Raw genomic sequence first — 13,013 nt, 5'->3', positions numbered from 1 at the left:
TCAGATTCTTCATAAGTACAAATATAAAATTTTAAATTTTAACTTGATAGTGATGACGTGTTTATTTTTGATTGGCTTAAATCTATTATTACTAATAAATAGCTTACATATATAACTGAAATTATCAGTGAATTAAAGAAGCCCAATAACAAATTGTTGAACCTATGAAATCTGTTGGACCTATAAATTGGGTCTTCATGTGACTCTTATAGGTTGTGACACAAGCTTAATTTATGAGTTGGGCACACAAATAATAATAATAATAATAACTACCTAACACTAGCCATGAGATTATGTTCAAATACAAATCAAAGCAATTGGAAGGCCTTGGCTCTGTAAAACCCAAGCCGCTCCTGTCTCACCTGGTGCGTGGATTTCGTCAAAACCAAAATGCTTATCCAATCCGGCATTGTACGATCTCCCCTGCAACACAACCATGTTTCTCTCGCTCACTCTCTCTCCTTTCCCGCCGGTTTTCCCAGTTCGGCATTTCTTCGAACAGTTAGAGCGCGTAAGCCACCCATGGTAACGGTTAGGTGTTCGATATCACAGGTCCACAGCTACGGGACTGTGGACTACGAGGGGAGGCCGCCAATCAAATGGAACGCTGTGTACAGGAGGATATCGATGATGGAGGACCCGGAAATGGGTTCTGCAACTGTGCTGAACCAGTGCGAGAAAGAAGGCAAGAGGCTCACCAAGTGGGAGCTTTGTAGAGTTGTTAGACAGTTGAGGAAGTTCAGGCGTTATAAGCCTGCTCTTGAGGTAACATTCTTCAACATGTTAATTGGGTATTTGCTTTTTCCTCTGAATTTTGTTTGAGTTGGTCGGTTGGTTGGCTGGGTACAAGCTTGCTCTTAGGTAGAATTGATCGAGTTTAAGATATTATTCATGTTTTGGTCGTGTGATGTTTTATGGGTATTTCTGGTACGTATTATGAATTTTGTTTGATTTGGTTGGTTGGCTAGCTTGATGAAAGCTTCCTCTTGAGGTAAAGTTCATCAAGTTTTAGGCTTCCATTGGCTGTTGTTTTCCGAATTTGTTTGAATTGATTCGTTTGCTTGATACAAGCTTGCCCTTAGGTAAAAGTGATCAAATTTTAATTTTTATTATGTCTTGGTTATGTGGGGCTCAATGAATATTTTTTACTTGTGGTTTTTGTTTGAATTGATTAGTGTCAGCTCCCAAGAATCTGACCCGTAATCCTTCAATCAGCAAGCTGTTCGAAGGAGAAAGAAGGAACGATAGAGAGAGAGAAATTAGGGGAAGAGAGAAACAGAGAGGGAGGGAGAGAAAATAGGAGAGAGAATGCTTAGAATTTGTTGGAATAAATTGCATATCCATCAGTGGAAGGAATCAGCTGTATATATAGCTGGATTCTCTTCCCCCTGTGCGGGTAACCGCTTACAACAGGGGAATGTACAACATGCCCAAAGCAGCAACAAACTTTGTACCCCCCCTATAGCATATTCTACTAATTTGCTATTCCTCCCTTCCTATTACATTTAATTACTATATCACCCCCTCTTGCTACGTGAATCATGACAATTACCCCTCCCTACAAAATTTTATTGTTCTCTAGAAATGTGGAGAAGGCTAGCTACTCTCGGAAATTGGTGGAGCATGTCCGGAAGGTATTCCAATGTGTTTTTATCCGAGTGGAGATGAGACCACTTGATGAGAACTCGAGGGATAGGAGCCCCATGCTTGTAGATCACCCTTCTATCCAGCACAACTATAGGCTCCTTAGTACTGTCATTGGCACTTGGGAGACATGGTAGGGTAGGACTCGTTGGTTGTGCCCCCACTGATTTTTTTAGGAGTGCCACATGGAATATCGGGTGGATGTTGGAACCTTTTGGTAGTTGCAGCCTGTATGCTACATTTCCCACCTTTGCAGTGATGGGAAATGGACCATAGAATCTTGGGTTCAACTTGGAGCTGGGGTTTTGTAGTAAAGCCCTTAGGTGACTCGACTTAAGCTTCAGATATATCGATTCACCAACTTGAAATTCCCTTTCACTCATTCTCCTATTTGCAAACTGCTTCATTCGGTTCTGGGAATTAGCTAATTCTTTTTTGGGCACTTGCAAAGCTTGCTGCCTTTGTTGGAAGTAAACATCCAAAGCTGCTACTGTAGAGGAGTCTCCTAGGGATGGTAGAAGGGCGGTTTATAGCCATAGAGTGCTTCGAAAGGAGACCTCTTTATGGATCTGTGGTGGTTAGAGTTGTACCACCACTGGGCCATAGGAAGCCACTTGTGCCAGGTTCTTGGCTGTAGGAAGCAAGAACATCTTAGATACATCTCCAAACGCTGATTCACCCTTTCAGTTTGCCCATCTGATTCAGGATGGTAAGCAGTCGACATATGAAGCTTAACACCCAGCAGTCCCATCAGCTCTTTCCACAACAAACTAGTAAAAATCTTGTCGCAATCAGATACTATGGCCTTAGGTGCACCGTGTAGCTTAATAACCTGATCTAAGAACACCTTCGCTACCTCTTGAGTAGTGTAGGGGTGAACTAATCCAATGAAGCGGCCATACTTGGTGAACCTGTCTACTATCACTATGATGTAGTCCTTTCCTTCTGATTTGGGAAGTCACTCAATGAAGTCCATTGAGATACTCTCCTAGGGTCCCCCAGGTATATTCAGTGGCTGTAGTAGCCCTGGCTTGGCTACATTCTCGGACTTACATCTCTTGCAAGTATCACAACTTAATACAAAATCCTTGACATACCTTTTCATTCTTGGCCATTGGAATAATTGTTTGACCTTGTGATAGGTGTTCTCAATACTCGAATGTCCCCCAATAGGGAAGCGTGCAATGCTTCTATTGTTTTCCTCCTCAGCTCCTCATCCTCTCCTATCACCAGTACCGGATTAAGCCATTGCTCAAAGTGTAACCTGGTCTTGATGATGGGTTTACCATCAGTTGCTGAAGAAGTTCCTTGGTCCTTCCAGTTGCTTCGTAACTGTCAACTACCTCTTGGCACCAATCGGGAACGATGGTGGTGATTGCAGCCAAACTTCCCTCCTCAAAACACCTAGACAGTGCATATGTTGCTAGGTTTTCCTTTCCCTTCCTATATTGGATTACATAATCCAATCCCATTAGCTTTGTCATCCCCTTCCTTTGCAGTTGAGTGTGCAACTTCTTCTGTAGTAAGAATTTCAGACTCTCGTGGTCTGTTTTAATCACAAATCTTCCTCCTTCCAGATAATAACGCCATTTCTCCGTTGCCATTAAGACCGCTAATAACTCCTTCTCATAGATACTTAGCCCAAGGTGTCTAGGTGATAGAGCTTGGCTTAGGAACGCTACCGGTCTTCCTTCCTGAACCAACACTACCCCAATACCCTTAGCACTCGCATCTATTTCCAGAACAAAAGGCTTGCTGAAATCTGGTAGGCTTAAGGTTGGTACCTCACTCATGGCTTGTTTAAGCTCACTGAAAGCCTCTTCTGCCTTGGAGTCCCATTGAAATCCGTCCTTCTTCAAGAGGTTGGTGAGAGGTCGGCTGATGACATCGTATCCTTTTGCGAACCGGCAGTAGTAGCCGGTTAATCCCAAAAATCCTCTCAAACCCTTGACATTCTGAGGTCTAGGCCAAGCAATCATTACTGCCACCTTGCTGGGGTCAGTGCTCACCCCTGTTTTTGATATAATGTGCCTTAGATATTCCACTTGCTTTTGTGCAAAGGCACATTTCGACTCCTTAACATACAATTTATTGAATCTAAGGACCTCAAGGGTAGTTTTCAGGTGGACTAAGTGCTGGGCAAAGGTGGGGTTGAAGATCAAAATGTCATCAAACAAAACCAATATAAATTTGCGTAATAAGGTTAAAAAATCTGGTTCATCAATGCTTGGAAGGTTGCTGGAGTATTGGTGAGGCTAAAGGGCATTATTATGAATTCATAATGCCCTTGGTGGGTTTTGAAGGCTGTTTTGGGGATGTCTTTCAGCCTCATCTTAATTTGATGATAACCAGATCTTAGGTCGAGTTTGGTGAAAATAGAAGCATTTTTTAATTCATCAAGCAAATCTTCCACAATAGGTATGGGAAACTAGTCCTTGATGGTCATGGCATTGAGTTGGCAGTAATCGACACAAAACTGCCATGAACCATCTTTCTTTTTGACAAGTAACATGGGAGATGCAAACGGGCTATGGCTTGGTTGTAGATGGATTTTTGTAACATATCCTTAATGAGCTTTTCAATTTTAGTCTTCTATCTAGGTAAGTATCGATATGATCTTAGGTTAACATGCTCGGCATTGGGTTTTAGGTTAATGGTGTGATCAAGTGACCTTTTGGGTGGTAGGGCAGATGGCTCGGAAAAAAGGTCCCTAAATTCAATTAAAAGCATGTTAAGAGAGTTGATTTCTTGTACCTTTCAAGGTTCATGTGAGCTGCTGTTCACTATCACTGCCAACCAGTGTTCTAAAAGGCGCTAGGCGCTAGGCGCTAGTCGGGCGGCAGACTGGCGCCTAGACGGGGCCTAGGCGCCGCCTAGAGTTTTTTTTATTTTTTATTAATATATTAACAAATATTAAAATAAATGATGTAACAACACTTGCTTGTAAATATTAAAATATTTAAAATATTAAGAAAGGCAGCAACAAGGAGCAGTAAGGAGACGACTCGGATGCGAGCAAATATTAAATCTCGGTGCTGCAGCAAAGAGCTGCAACTTGCTGCTTGATGCTTGCTGTTGCAGCAAGCACGCAGGCTTGCGTTGCTGCAACATGTAGCAAGGAGCAGCAAGCTTGCGTTGCTACTTGCTGCTGTTGGTGGAGGTGGAGGAAGATGGATACATACCGGAGGAAGCGGCGGCGTGCGACGACAAGGCTAACAGGAATGGAAAGCAGCGACGGCAACTCTGCAACTGCAAGAAACGGTGGTGGCGTGCGAACACGAGAGAGGCGACGGTGACGGCGACTCTGCAATAGACAATCGGTGGTGGTGCGCGCGAGAGAGAAGGGGAAAAAACAATCGGCCAGGCTTCACGCGGCCATAATCGGCCAAGCGTTCACGCGGCTAGGCGGCCGCCCGGTACCGATTAGCCGGGCCGGTGCCTAAGGTGGTCGATTAGGCCACAGTCGGGGCGGCCAGCGGCCACCTAGTGCCTCGGCGCCACCTAGGCCGCGTTTTAGTTCACTGCTGCCAACTCCCCTTCCTGCTCCCATTGCTCTTGAGTGAGTTCCAGGGCATGTATGGAAAAAGCTGGGCCACCTAGGAGAGTTTGCTCTTAAACATCCTTTACAACCTCTTTCCCAAGATCATTTTACACACTCCTGACTGCCTGTTAGGGTCTTTTTCTTCCCATCTTTCTCAAAAGTTACCTTTATTTTGTTGAAATTGAAACTAATAGGGCTAATCCCCTTCATCCAATCTACCCCAAGCACCACATCACAACCTCCTAGCTTAAGTAGCCTCAAATCAACCACAAATTCTTCACCGTTCATTTCTCAGCAATACCCACACAGGAGGACTAGCTCAAAACCTTATTACCATTTGCTACTGTTATTGATAGAGGGTGTGAGCTTGAGATCTCACACTCTAATTTCCGAGCCATGGCTTCATCCAAGAAGCTGTGGGTACTCCCACTGTCTATAAGCACCATCATCGGAACATTATGGGCTCCTCCCTCCATCTTAATTATCTTGCTGTTGGTTGATCCTTTAAGGGCGTGTAGAGAAATCTCCCCTCTATCTTCTTCATCAACTTCTGGGGTTACATTTACCCCTTCCTCTTCATTCCCTTATGTTTCTAATATCAACAGCTGTCTCTTGCACTTATGCCCAAAAAAGTATTTATCTTCGCACTTATAGCAGAGACTTGCCTGACGCCTTTGCTCCATCAATCTTCCCTCATCAGCAGGGTTGGTGACTGTCGGAGGCAAGGCCAAGACTCCCTTGCCACCTTGCCCCGTACCCCTTCTAGTGACTCTGTTTCCCGCCTGCCATCCACCAGTGATTACCCCCTTAACTTGGTTCCTCTGTTTCTTCATCAGTGCCTCAATTGTAGTTTCTTGTAGCCTTGTTCTATCAGCGGCTTGTTCCACTATCCATGGTTGCATCGTTTTAACCATTGGTCTCATCTCATCCCCTAGACCACTGATAAAACTCGACACAAAATATTCTTCCGACAAGTGGGGTTGATGCACCACCATCAAGGACCTCAGCTCCTCAAATTTGAGTTGATAGGCCTGCACCGTTCCCTCTTGCTTGAGCTTATTAAATTCCTCGATCACATCCGTCAAACTCGTCTCCAAACCTCATACAGAGGTCTCTTGCGAATACATTCCATGGGCTCCCCTCTTTGGTCGCAAGCCACCCTTGGAACCAGGTGTCCCTCGCATCATTCAGGTAAGCAGATGCCAGAATGACTTTCTACTATTCTTGAACTTGGTATAGCGTGAACATTCTTTCACACCTCCTTATCCACCATCTCAGGTTCTCTCCATCAAATAGTGGAATGTCCAGTTTAGGCACACGGAAGTTCAGCTGGTTCCGATGAGCCTGAGCTCCGGGCCTCTTCCCCATCGTGCTTTCCTCCATCATCTTTGGTTCTAATTCAAATTCTGACATTCCAGCATGCGGAGGCTCTATCCCTACCCCAGGAAGGATCGGTTGTGTTCTATCTCTGGGAGGAAACTTTGTTGAAAGCCTTACTGGTTGTTGAGATGCGAACATCAACATCCTTACGAATTGTTGCATCTGCTCCATCAGTTGTCCCCTCAACAGAGCACTCTGCTCCCGGTTTTCTTCTCGCCATCTTTCCATTGCTTGGGTAATTTGATTATCCACCCCTACTCCTACTGAGGATTTGAGAGTTCCCATTCTGGTCTGCATTTCAGCCATGGATGTCTCAACTTGCTGTAGCTGGTTCTCCATTTGTTTCATCCTTGTTCCATCCGCCATTGCGAGGTTTCCCCACACATCCGAGTGTTTCCCAAGACACCACTCTGGTACCAAAATGTCAGCTCCCAAGGATCTGACCCATAATCCTTCGATCAACAAGCTATTTGAAGGAGAAAGAAGGAAGGATAGAGAGAGAGAAATTAGGGGAAGAGAGAAACAAGGAGGGAGAGAGAGAGAGAGAGAGAATAGGAGAGAGAATGTTTAGAATTTGTTGGAATAAATTGCATATCCGTCAGTGGAAGGAATCAGTTGTATATATAGCTGGATTCTCTTCCCCATGTGTGGGTAACCACTTACAGCAGGGGAGCGTACAACCTGCCCAAAGCAACAACAAACTTTATACCCCCCTATAGCATATTCTACTAATTTGCTATTCCTCCCTTCCTATTACATTTAATTACTATATCACCCCCTCTTGCTACGTGGATCATGACAATTAGTTCACTTGATGCAAACCTGTTCCTAGGTAAAGATGATCATATCTATTGTGTTTTGGTTGTGTGATACTCAATGGGTATTGGTCACTTCTTGTGATTTTTGTTTGAATTGATTGGTTATTCGTAATAAGGTCGGAGTAGTGCCAATTGAGGAGAAGATGAGAGAAACTAGACTAAGATGGTTTGGTCATGTGAGAAGGAGAGTAAGAGACGCTCCTGTGAGGAGAGTTGATGAAATGGAACAATTAGTCACAAAAAGAGGTAGAGGTAGACCCAAGAAGACTTTGGGAGAGACATTAAAATTTGATATGAAATATATGGATCTAAATGAGGATATGACAAAAGACAGAAATACATGGAAGTCTAGAATTCATGTAGCCGACCCCACATAGTGGGATAAAGGCTGGATATGTTGTTGTTGTTGTTGATTGGTTTGCTTAATTGAAGCTTGTTTATAGGTAAAAATGATTAAATTTCAGTGTGTTATTTTTTGGATGTGTGATACTTAAACAACAACATATCCAGCTTTTATCCCACTATGTGGGGTTGGTTATATGAATTCTAGACTTTTATGTGGGTTATGCCCTAACAAATAGTTTGTCTAGAATTCATATTTGGATCAGACTACGTTTTACGTTGGCTGTCGGCTACCTAACGTAACCCTCTTGCTTTATCCGGACTTGGGACCGACAGTGGATAACATCCCCTGGCGGAGAAATGATAAAATAAAGTTTCAACACTATCTTCATATGGAGAAATTTCATGAGATGGTGATGAATGAAGATAATTGATATAGTTGTGTTCCATCACTTAATTGACATGATGAAACCAACAAGTACAATATGGAAACACAACAGGGATGTGTGATACTTAATGTGTACTTTTTTTACTTCTTATGGGTTTTCTTTGAATTGTTGAATAATTTACACTATTAAAATGCAGAAGAAAAGAAAATGGTGTCTTAAGTTTTTTATATCTTTAGTTTTGTTTTCAAGAGCCAAGAGTCTTTAAAAATAGACATGCATGTTCATAAAAGATATGCCTATTTACAAAGAGATATGTCTTTTAGTTTAAACTTAAGAGAAGTGTCTTTTGGTTTAAAATCCAAGAGATATGCCTTTTGGGTTTAACATTCAAGAGACATGACTATTTTTACAAAGAGACACGATTGTTTAGAAAATGATGTGTCCTTTGGTTTAAATGAAAATGTATGACCTTTAACAAATGGACTTGTCTATTCACTCACTCATTAAATAGGTGAATCCATGTTAGTGAAATGATATCTATTGATTTGCTCTCTACCTCCTCCTCTCAAAAATATACTAAGTTGTTTTAAATGGAAATCTTCAAAAATTGCTAGCTACAGATTTCTGTGACTTTGATAAATCTTGGGTGTGTTTTGCCATTAACCCTGCAGCAATTCTAGTGGGGGCAAATAGCACCTTAAAGATGGTGATTTAACACATTCAAAGTCACGTTATACAGAAATCCCTATAATATTTTCCCAACATGAATTTATTGGTTTGCTTAATACAAGCTTGCCCTTGAGATAGAACTCATCAAGTTTTGAAGCATCTTTTCTATTTTTGGTTGTGGTATTAAATATGTATTTGTTAAATATTCTGAATTTTGTTTGAATTGGTTGGATAGGTCAAATTTTAGAGCACATCTCATGTTTCAGCCATAATCTTTAATGGTTATTTGGTTCTTATTATGAATTTTCTTTTGATTGGGTGTTTGAACTTTGTTCTTGAGATAAAACTCATCAAAGTGAACAATTATCTTATAATTACATTTTAATGGATGTTATGACATCAAAGATATTGCTTGCACAAAATGGAAACATCCATCTCTTAGTCTACTACATTGCATCTAGATGGTTATATGTACGTGTAACAGTAGGTTCTATATTAGTGGTTCTGTCTTTATTTCATCTCCTGTATGTGACCTGGATATGTGTAACGTCTACCTTGATTTTGCAATACTTATTGTAACTTTTGACTTGAAAATTCAGTAAATGCACATAGCAGTCATAAATTATAATTGAGGATAACATTAATGTGCTGGCGAAATTAATTCTATGCAACAGTTTGGCCCCTTGATACAACTCTAGTTGATTTGTTTATAATACAGTTTAGCTTCTTCCTACTTCTTACACTTACTGATGTTATCAATGGAAAATGTTCAGTTGGACAATCATACAACTGACTATTGAATATTTCCACCTGCAAGGAAGAGCGCAGCTGATAATATGCACAAACGCAAGCAACTTTTCTACTGGAATTTTTTTTGTTCTATGCGTAAACAAACAGTCTTGTCCCCATATAGTGGGCTTAAAGCTTTGATATGTTGTTTTTGTATGCATAAATGATCAGTGCATGGAATGAAGCAATTTTCTTGCTTCAATTCACTTTTCTTTGTTTTCGCCATTGCATCTCGTTCCATGACTAAAGCTATGAACTTTCCTATATGCAGGTATATGAGTGGATGAACAACAAAAAAGAGAGGTTTAGAACATCCACCACCGACACAGCAATTCAATTAGATCTAATTGCCAAAGTGCAGGGAATTATAAGTGCTGAAAATTTTTTCCTGAAGCTGCCAGATACATTGAAGGACAATCGTACTTATGGGGCTCTTCTTAATGCTTATGTCCGGGCTCAAATGAGAGAGCAGGCGGAATCTTTAATGGAGAAAATGAGAGATAGAGGTTATGCCAGGAATGCACTTCCTTTCAATGTGATAATGACTCTCTATTTGAACCTTAAAGATTATGATAAAGTTGACTTGGTTGTTTCCCAGATGGAGGAGGAAAATATACCTTTAGATATATACTCTTATAACATCTGGTTATCATCTTGTGGATACCAAGGATCTGTCGGGAAGATGGAACATGTGTTTTTACAGATGAAACTTGACAGAACCATCAATCCAAACTGGACAACGTTCAGCACAATGGCTTCAATGTATATTAAACTGGGACAGATGGAAAAAGCTGAGGACTGCCTAAAGAAGGTTGAGACTAGAATCACAGGTCGGAATAGAATTTCTTATCATTATCTCATTAGTTTGTATGGCGGTGTTGGCCTCAAGGAGGAGGTTTATCGCATCTGGAACATTTATAAATCAATTTTTCCGTCTATTTCAAATTTGGGTTACCATACTATGATCTCTTCTTTGATCCGGCTTGGTGATATCAGAGGGGCAGAACAGATTTTTGAGGAATGGTTGTTGGTTAAATCAACTTATGACCCTAGAATAGTGAATCTTCTCATGGGTTGGTATGTTAGAGAAGGGCTTTTTGAGAAGGCTAAAGGTTTGTTTGATGAAATGGTGGAAGGAGGAGGAAAGGCAAATTCAAGCACATGGGAGATTCTTGCAGAAGGGCACATAAGAGGGAAGAGGATTTCCGAGGCATTGTCCTGCCTTAAGGAGGCTGTCTTGGTCGAGCGATCCAAAACCTGGAAACCGAAGCCTGCTAACATTTGTTCCATTCTGAAGCTATGCGAACAAGAAGGTGACTCGGGAAGCAAGGATTATTTGGTGGGGTTGTTGAGGCAAACGGGTTTTCTTGACGATGAAGCTTATGAGCCCTACATCCTTTAACCATCAGGGTGGCTGCTCGCGAGGAACAGATAATAGAGAGAGGTAGAACGGATGTTGAAGTCGAGGAGGGAGCCAAAATACTTCTCAACAAACTGGAGGGAAGGTTATAACAGTCTTCTCCTTTTCTATTAGTTTGCCGGAGGATCTTGAGGCTGGTTGGCTTTCCCTCTTTTTTTTTTTTTTAACAATTTTTAAGTTGATGGATTTTTAAGTTGTGTAAATCTTAAAGAGTGAATAGCATATAAGTTGATAACGTATTTGAATAAATGTATTTTTAATATTTTTAAGTTATTAATTAATAATTATATGTTTAGTTTGAAAGAGTTAATAAAGTATTAGAACTTGATAAAAATGTCAAAAATAAATATGTTGAATAATGTAAATAAAATTATAGAAATATTAAATATATTAATTTAATATATATTAATATATATATATATATAGTGAATGCAATCTTAGATGGGGGCAATGGTGATAGTAAAAGGAGGCGATGATGGAGATAATGAAGGCGATAGAAGATGGTCTGGGGCAAAGGCGATGGTGACAGACAATGACAACGATGGCGGTTGGAGATGGGTCTAACAGTAGCGGAGATGGGTCTAGTAGTAGTGGGATCAAAGAAGGTAGGGGGATGAAGAAGAATACAAGTTGGAAATGTATATTTTTTTTGAGAATAAATATATAATTTATTCCGTTAACGCAAAAAACTCCTAGTAGAGTTTTTGGAAAAGCTTGGGGGGCTTTTGCCAAATGCTTGTGAATGAGCTTTTAAGTTTAGTAGTGTTTTAAGTTGTTGGATGTTACCAAACACTTAAAAAAACAAGCTACACATCTTATAAGCTAAATTAAAAGCTTATAAGGGTCAAATGGGTAGCCAAACACCTTTATCTGGTTGCAGTGGGAAGAATATATGATTTTTCTGTCTTTTTTTGGAGCTTAAGGTTGAAATTTGTGAGTTGAATTATGGCTGGGAATCTGTTTTCTGATTTCAGAAACAGAAAAATCAGCAGAATACATTCAAAAAAACTTGTTGCCAAACTGTTTATAGGTCACTTTGCTTCTCTTCTATTGATTCTGTGATTTTTCTATGCCATCTGCAACTTTATAGAAGCTTCACTTCTTTGGCCTTGCAAAGAGAAGTGAAGTAAATCAGAGATTCTATAACTACCATAGGGTGTTTCAAAATACCTTTAAAATTATTAATCTTTTTATATCTTTTAATCCAATACATTACAACTTAAGAGATTTTTAAAATAATTACAGTACAATCAAAAAAATAATGTACTAATTTAAAATATTATTATATATATCAAATATATTATTATATAATATATTTTTTATATAACTATATATTGTACTACATTACATTATCATAATACATTATAGTTTGAAATATTATATTAATATTATAATTATATAAAAATATTTTATTATATTACAACATAATGTAGGATAATTTTATTAAAAACTTAAACAAAACTCAACCCAACTTTAAATTTAACAAAAAGGAGTTTTGTTTAACCTATCCCACTTCAACTCAACACATATTACCTTATCTCCTAATTACATCGTGCCTCAACTTATTTTTCTAACTCAATCATAAACAAAGTCAATCTATCAATGAAACAGTCTTAGGTATTCATTGTAACAAAGTAAGGTTACTTGTAAGTTCAACTTTAGAGTATCTCTAGTATAACATGAGTGTATGTTTGGTATAACAACATAGGTCAAGCGGTCGGATGAACAATATATTGGTGTCAATTCAGTAGGTTGCGAGTTTGATCATCGCTCTGCGTAAGAGCCAAAGGTCCAACTGCTATTTACCTTTCCTATCGTAATCGAGGGCACAAGCACTGAGCGTTTTGCAAGGGCGATCATCTCGAGTGTATGTTTGGTATAACATATATATATATATATACAATTTTAAGGTATTGGTGGAATAAAATTAAGAGTATTTGTCATAGTATATTAGACAAATATTCATCTTATAATATAGTGATATTCATGATATAAAATACAGGTCTTATTTAGCATAGTGT

At 39.8% G+C, this 13,013-nt stretch overlaps 1 protein-coding gene across 1 annotated transcript; it reads left to right on the top strand.

Annotated features, from left to right (window-relative positions):
- Positions 1–202: 202 nt before the first annotated feature.
- Positions 203–11,254, top strand: LOC127798833 (pentatricopeptide repeat-containing protein At1g02150-like). The gene is made up of 2 exons (XM_052332461.1): positions 203–765; positions 9,844–11,254. The coding sequence occupies exons 1-2, from the start codon at positions 391–393 to the stop codon at positions 10,972–10,974; spliced, it is 1,506 nt and encodes a 501-aa protein (XP_052188421.1). The 5' UTR covers positions 203–390; the 3' UTR covers positions 10,975–11,254.
- Positions 11,255–13,013: the final 1,759 nt, after the last annotated feature.

The sequence above is a fragment of the Diospyros lotus genome, chromosome 4 (genome assembly GCF_014633365.1).
Source record: "Diospyros lotus cultivar Yz01 chromosome 4, ASM1463336v1, whole genome shotgun sequence".
NCBI lineage: Eukaryota > Viridiplantae > Streptophyta > Magnoliopsida > Ericales > Ebenaceae > Diospyros > Diospyros lotus.
Note: the sequence above shows the minus strand (reverse complement) of the source record. Positions and strands in the feature narration are given on the sequence as shown.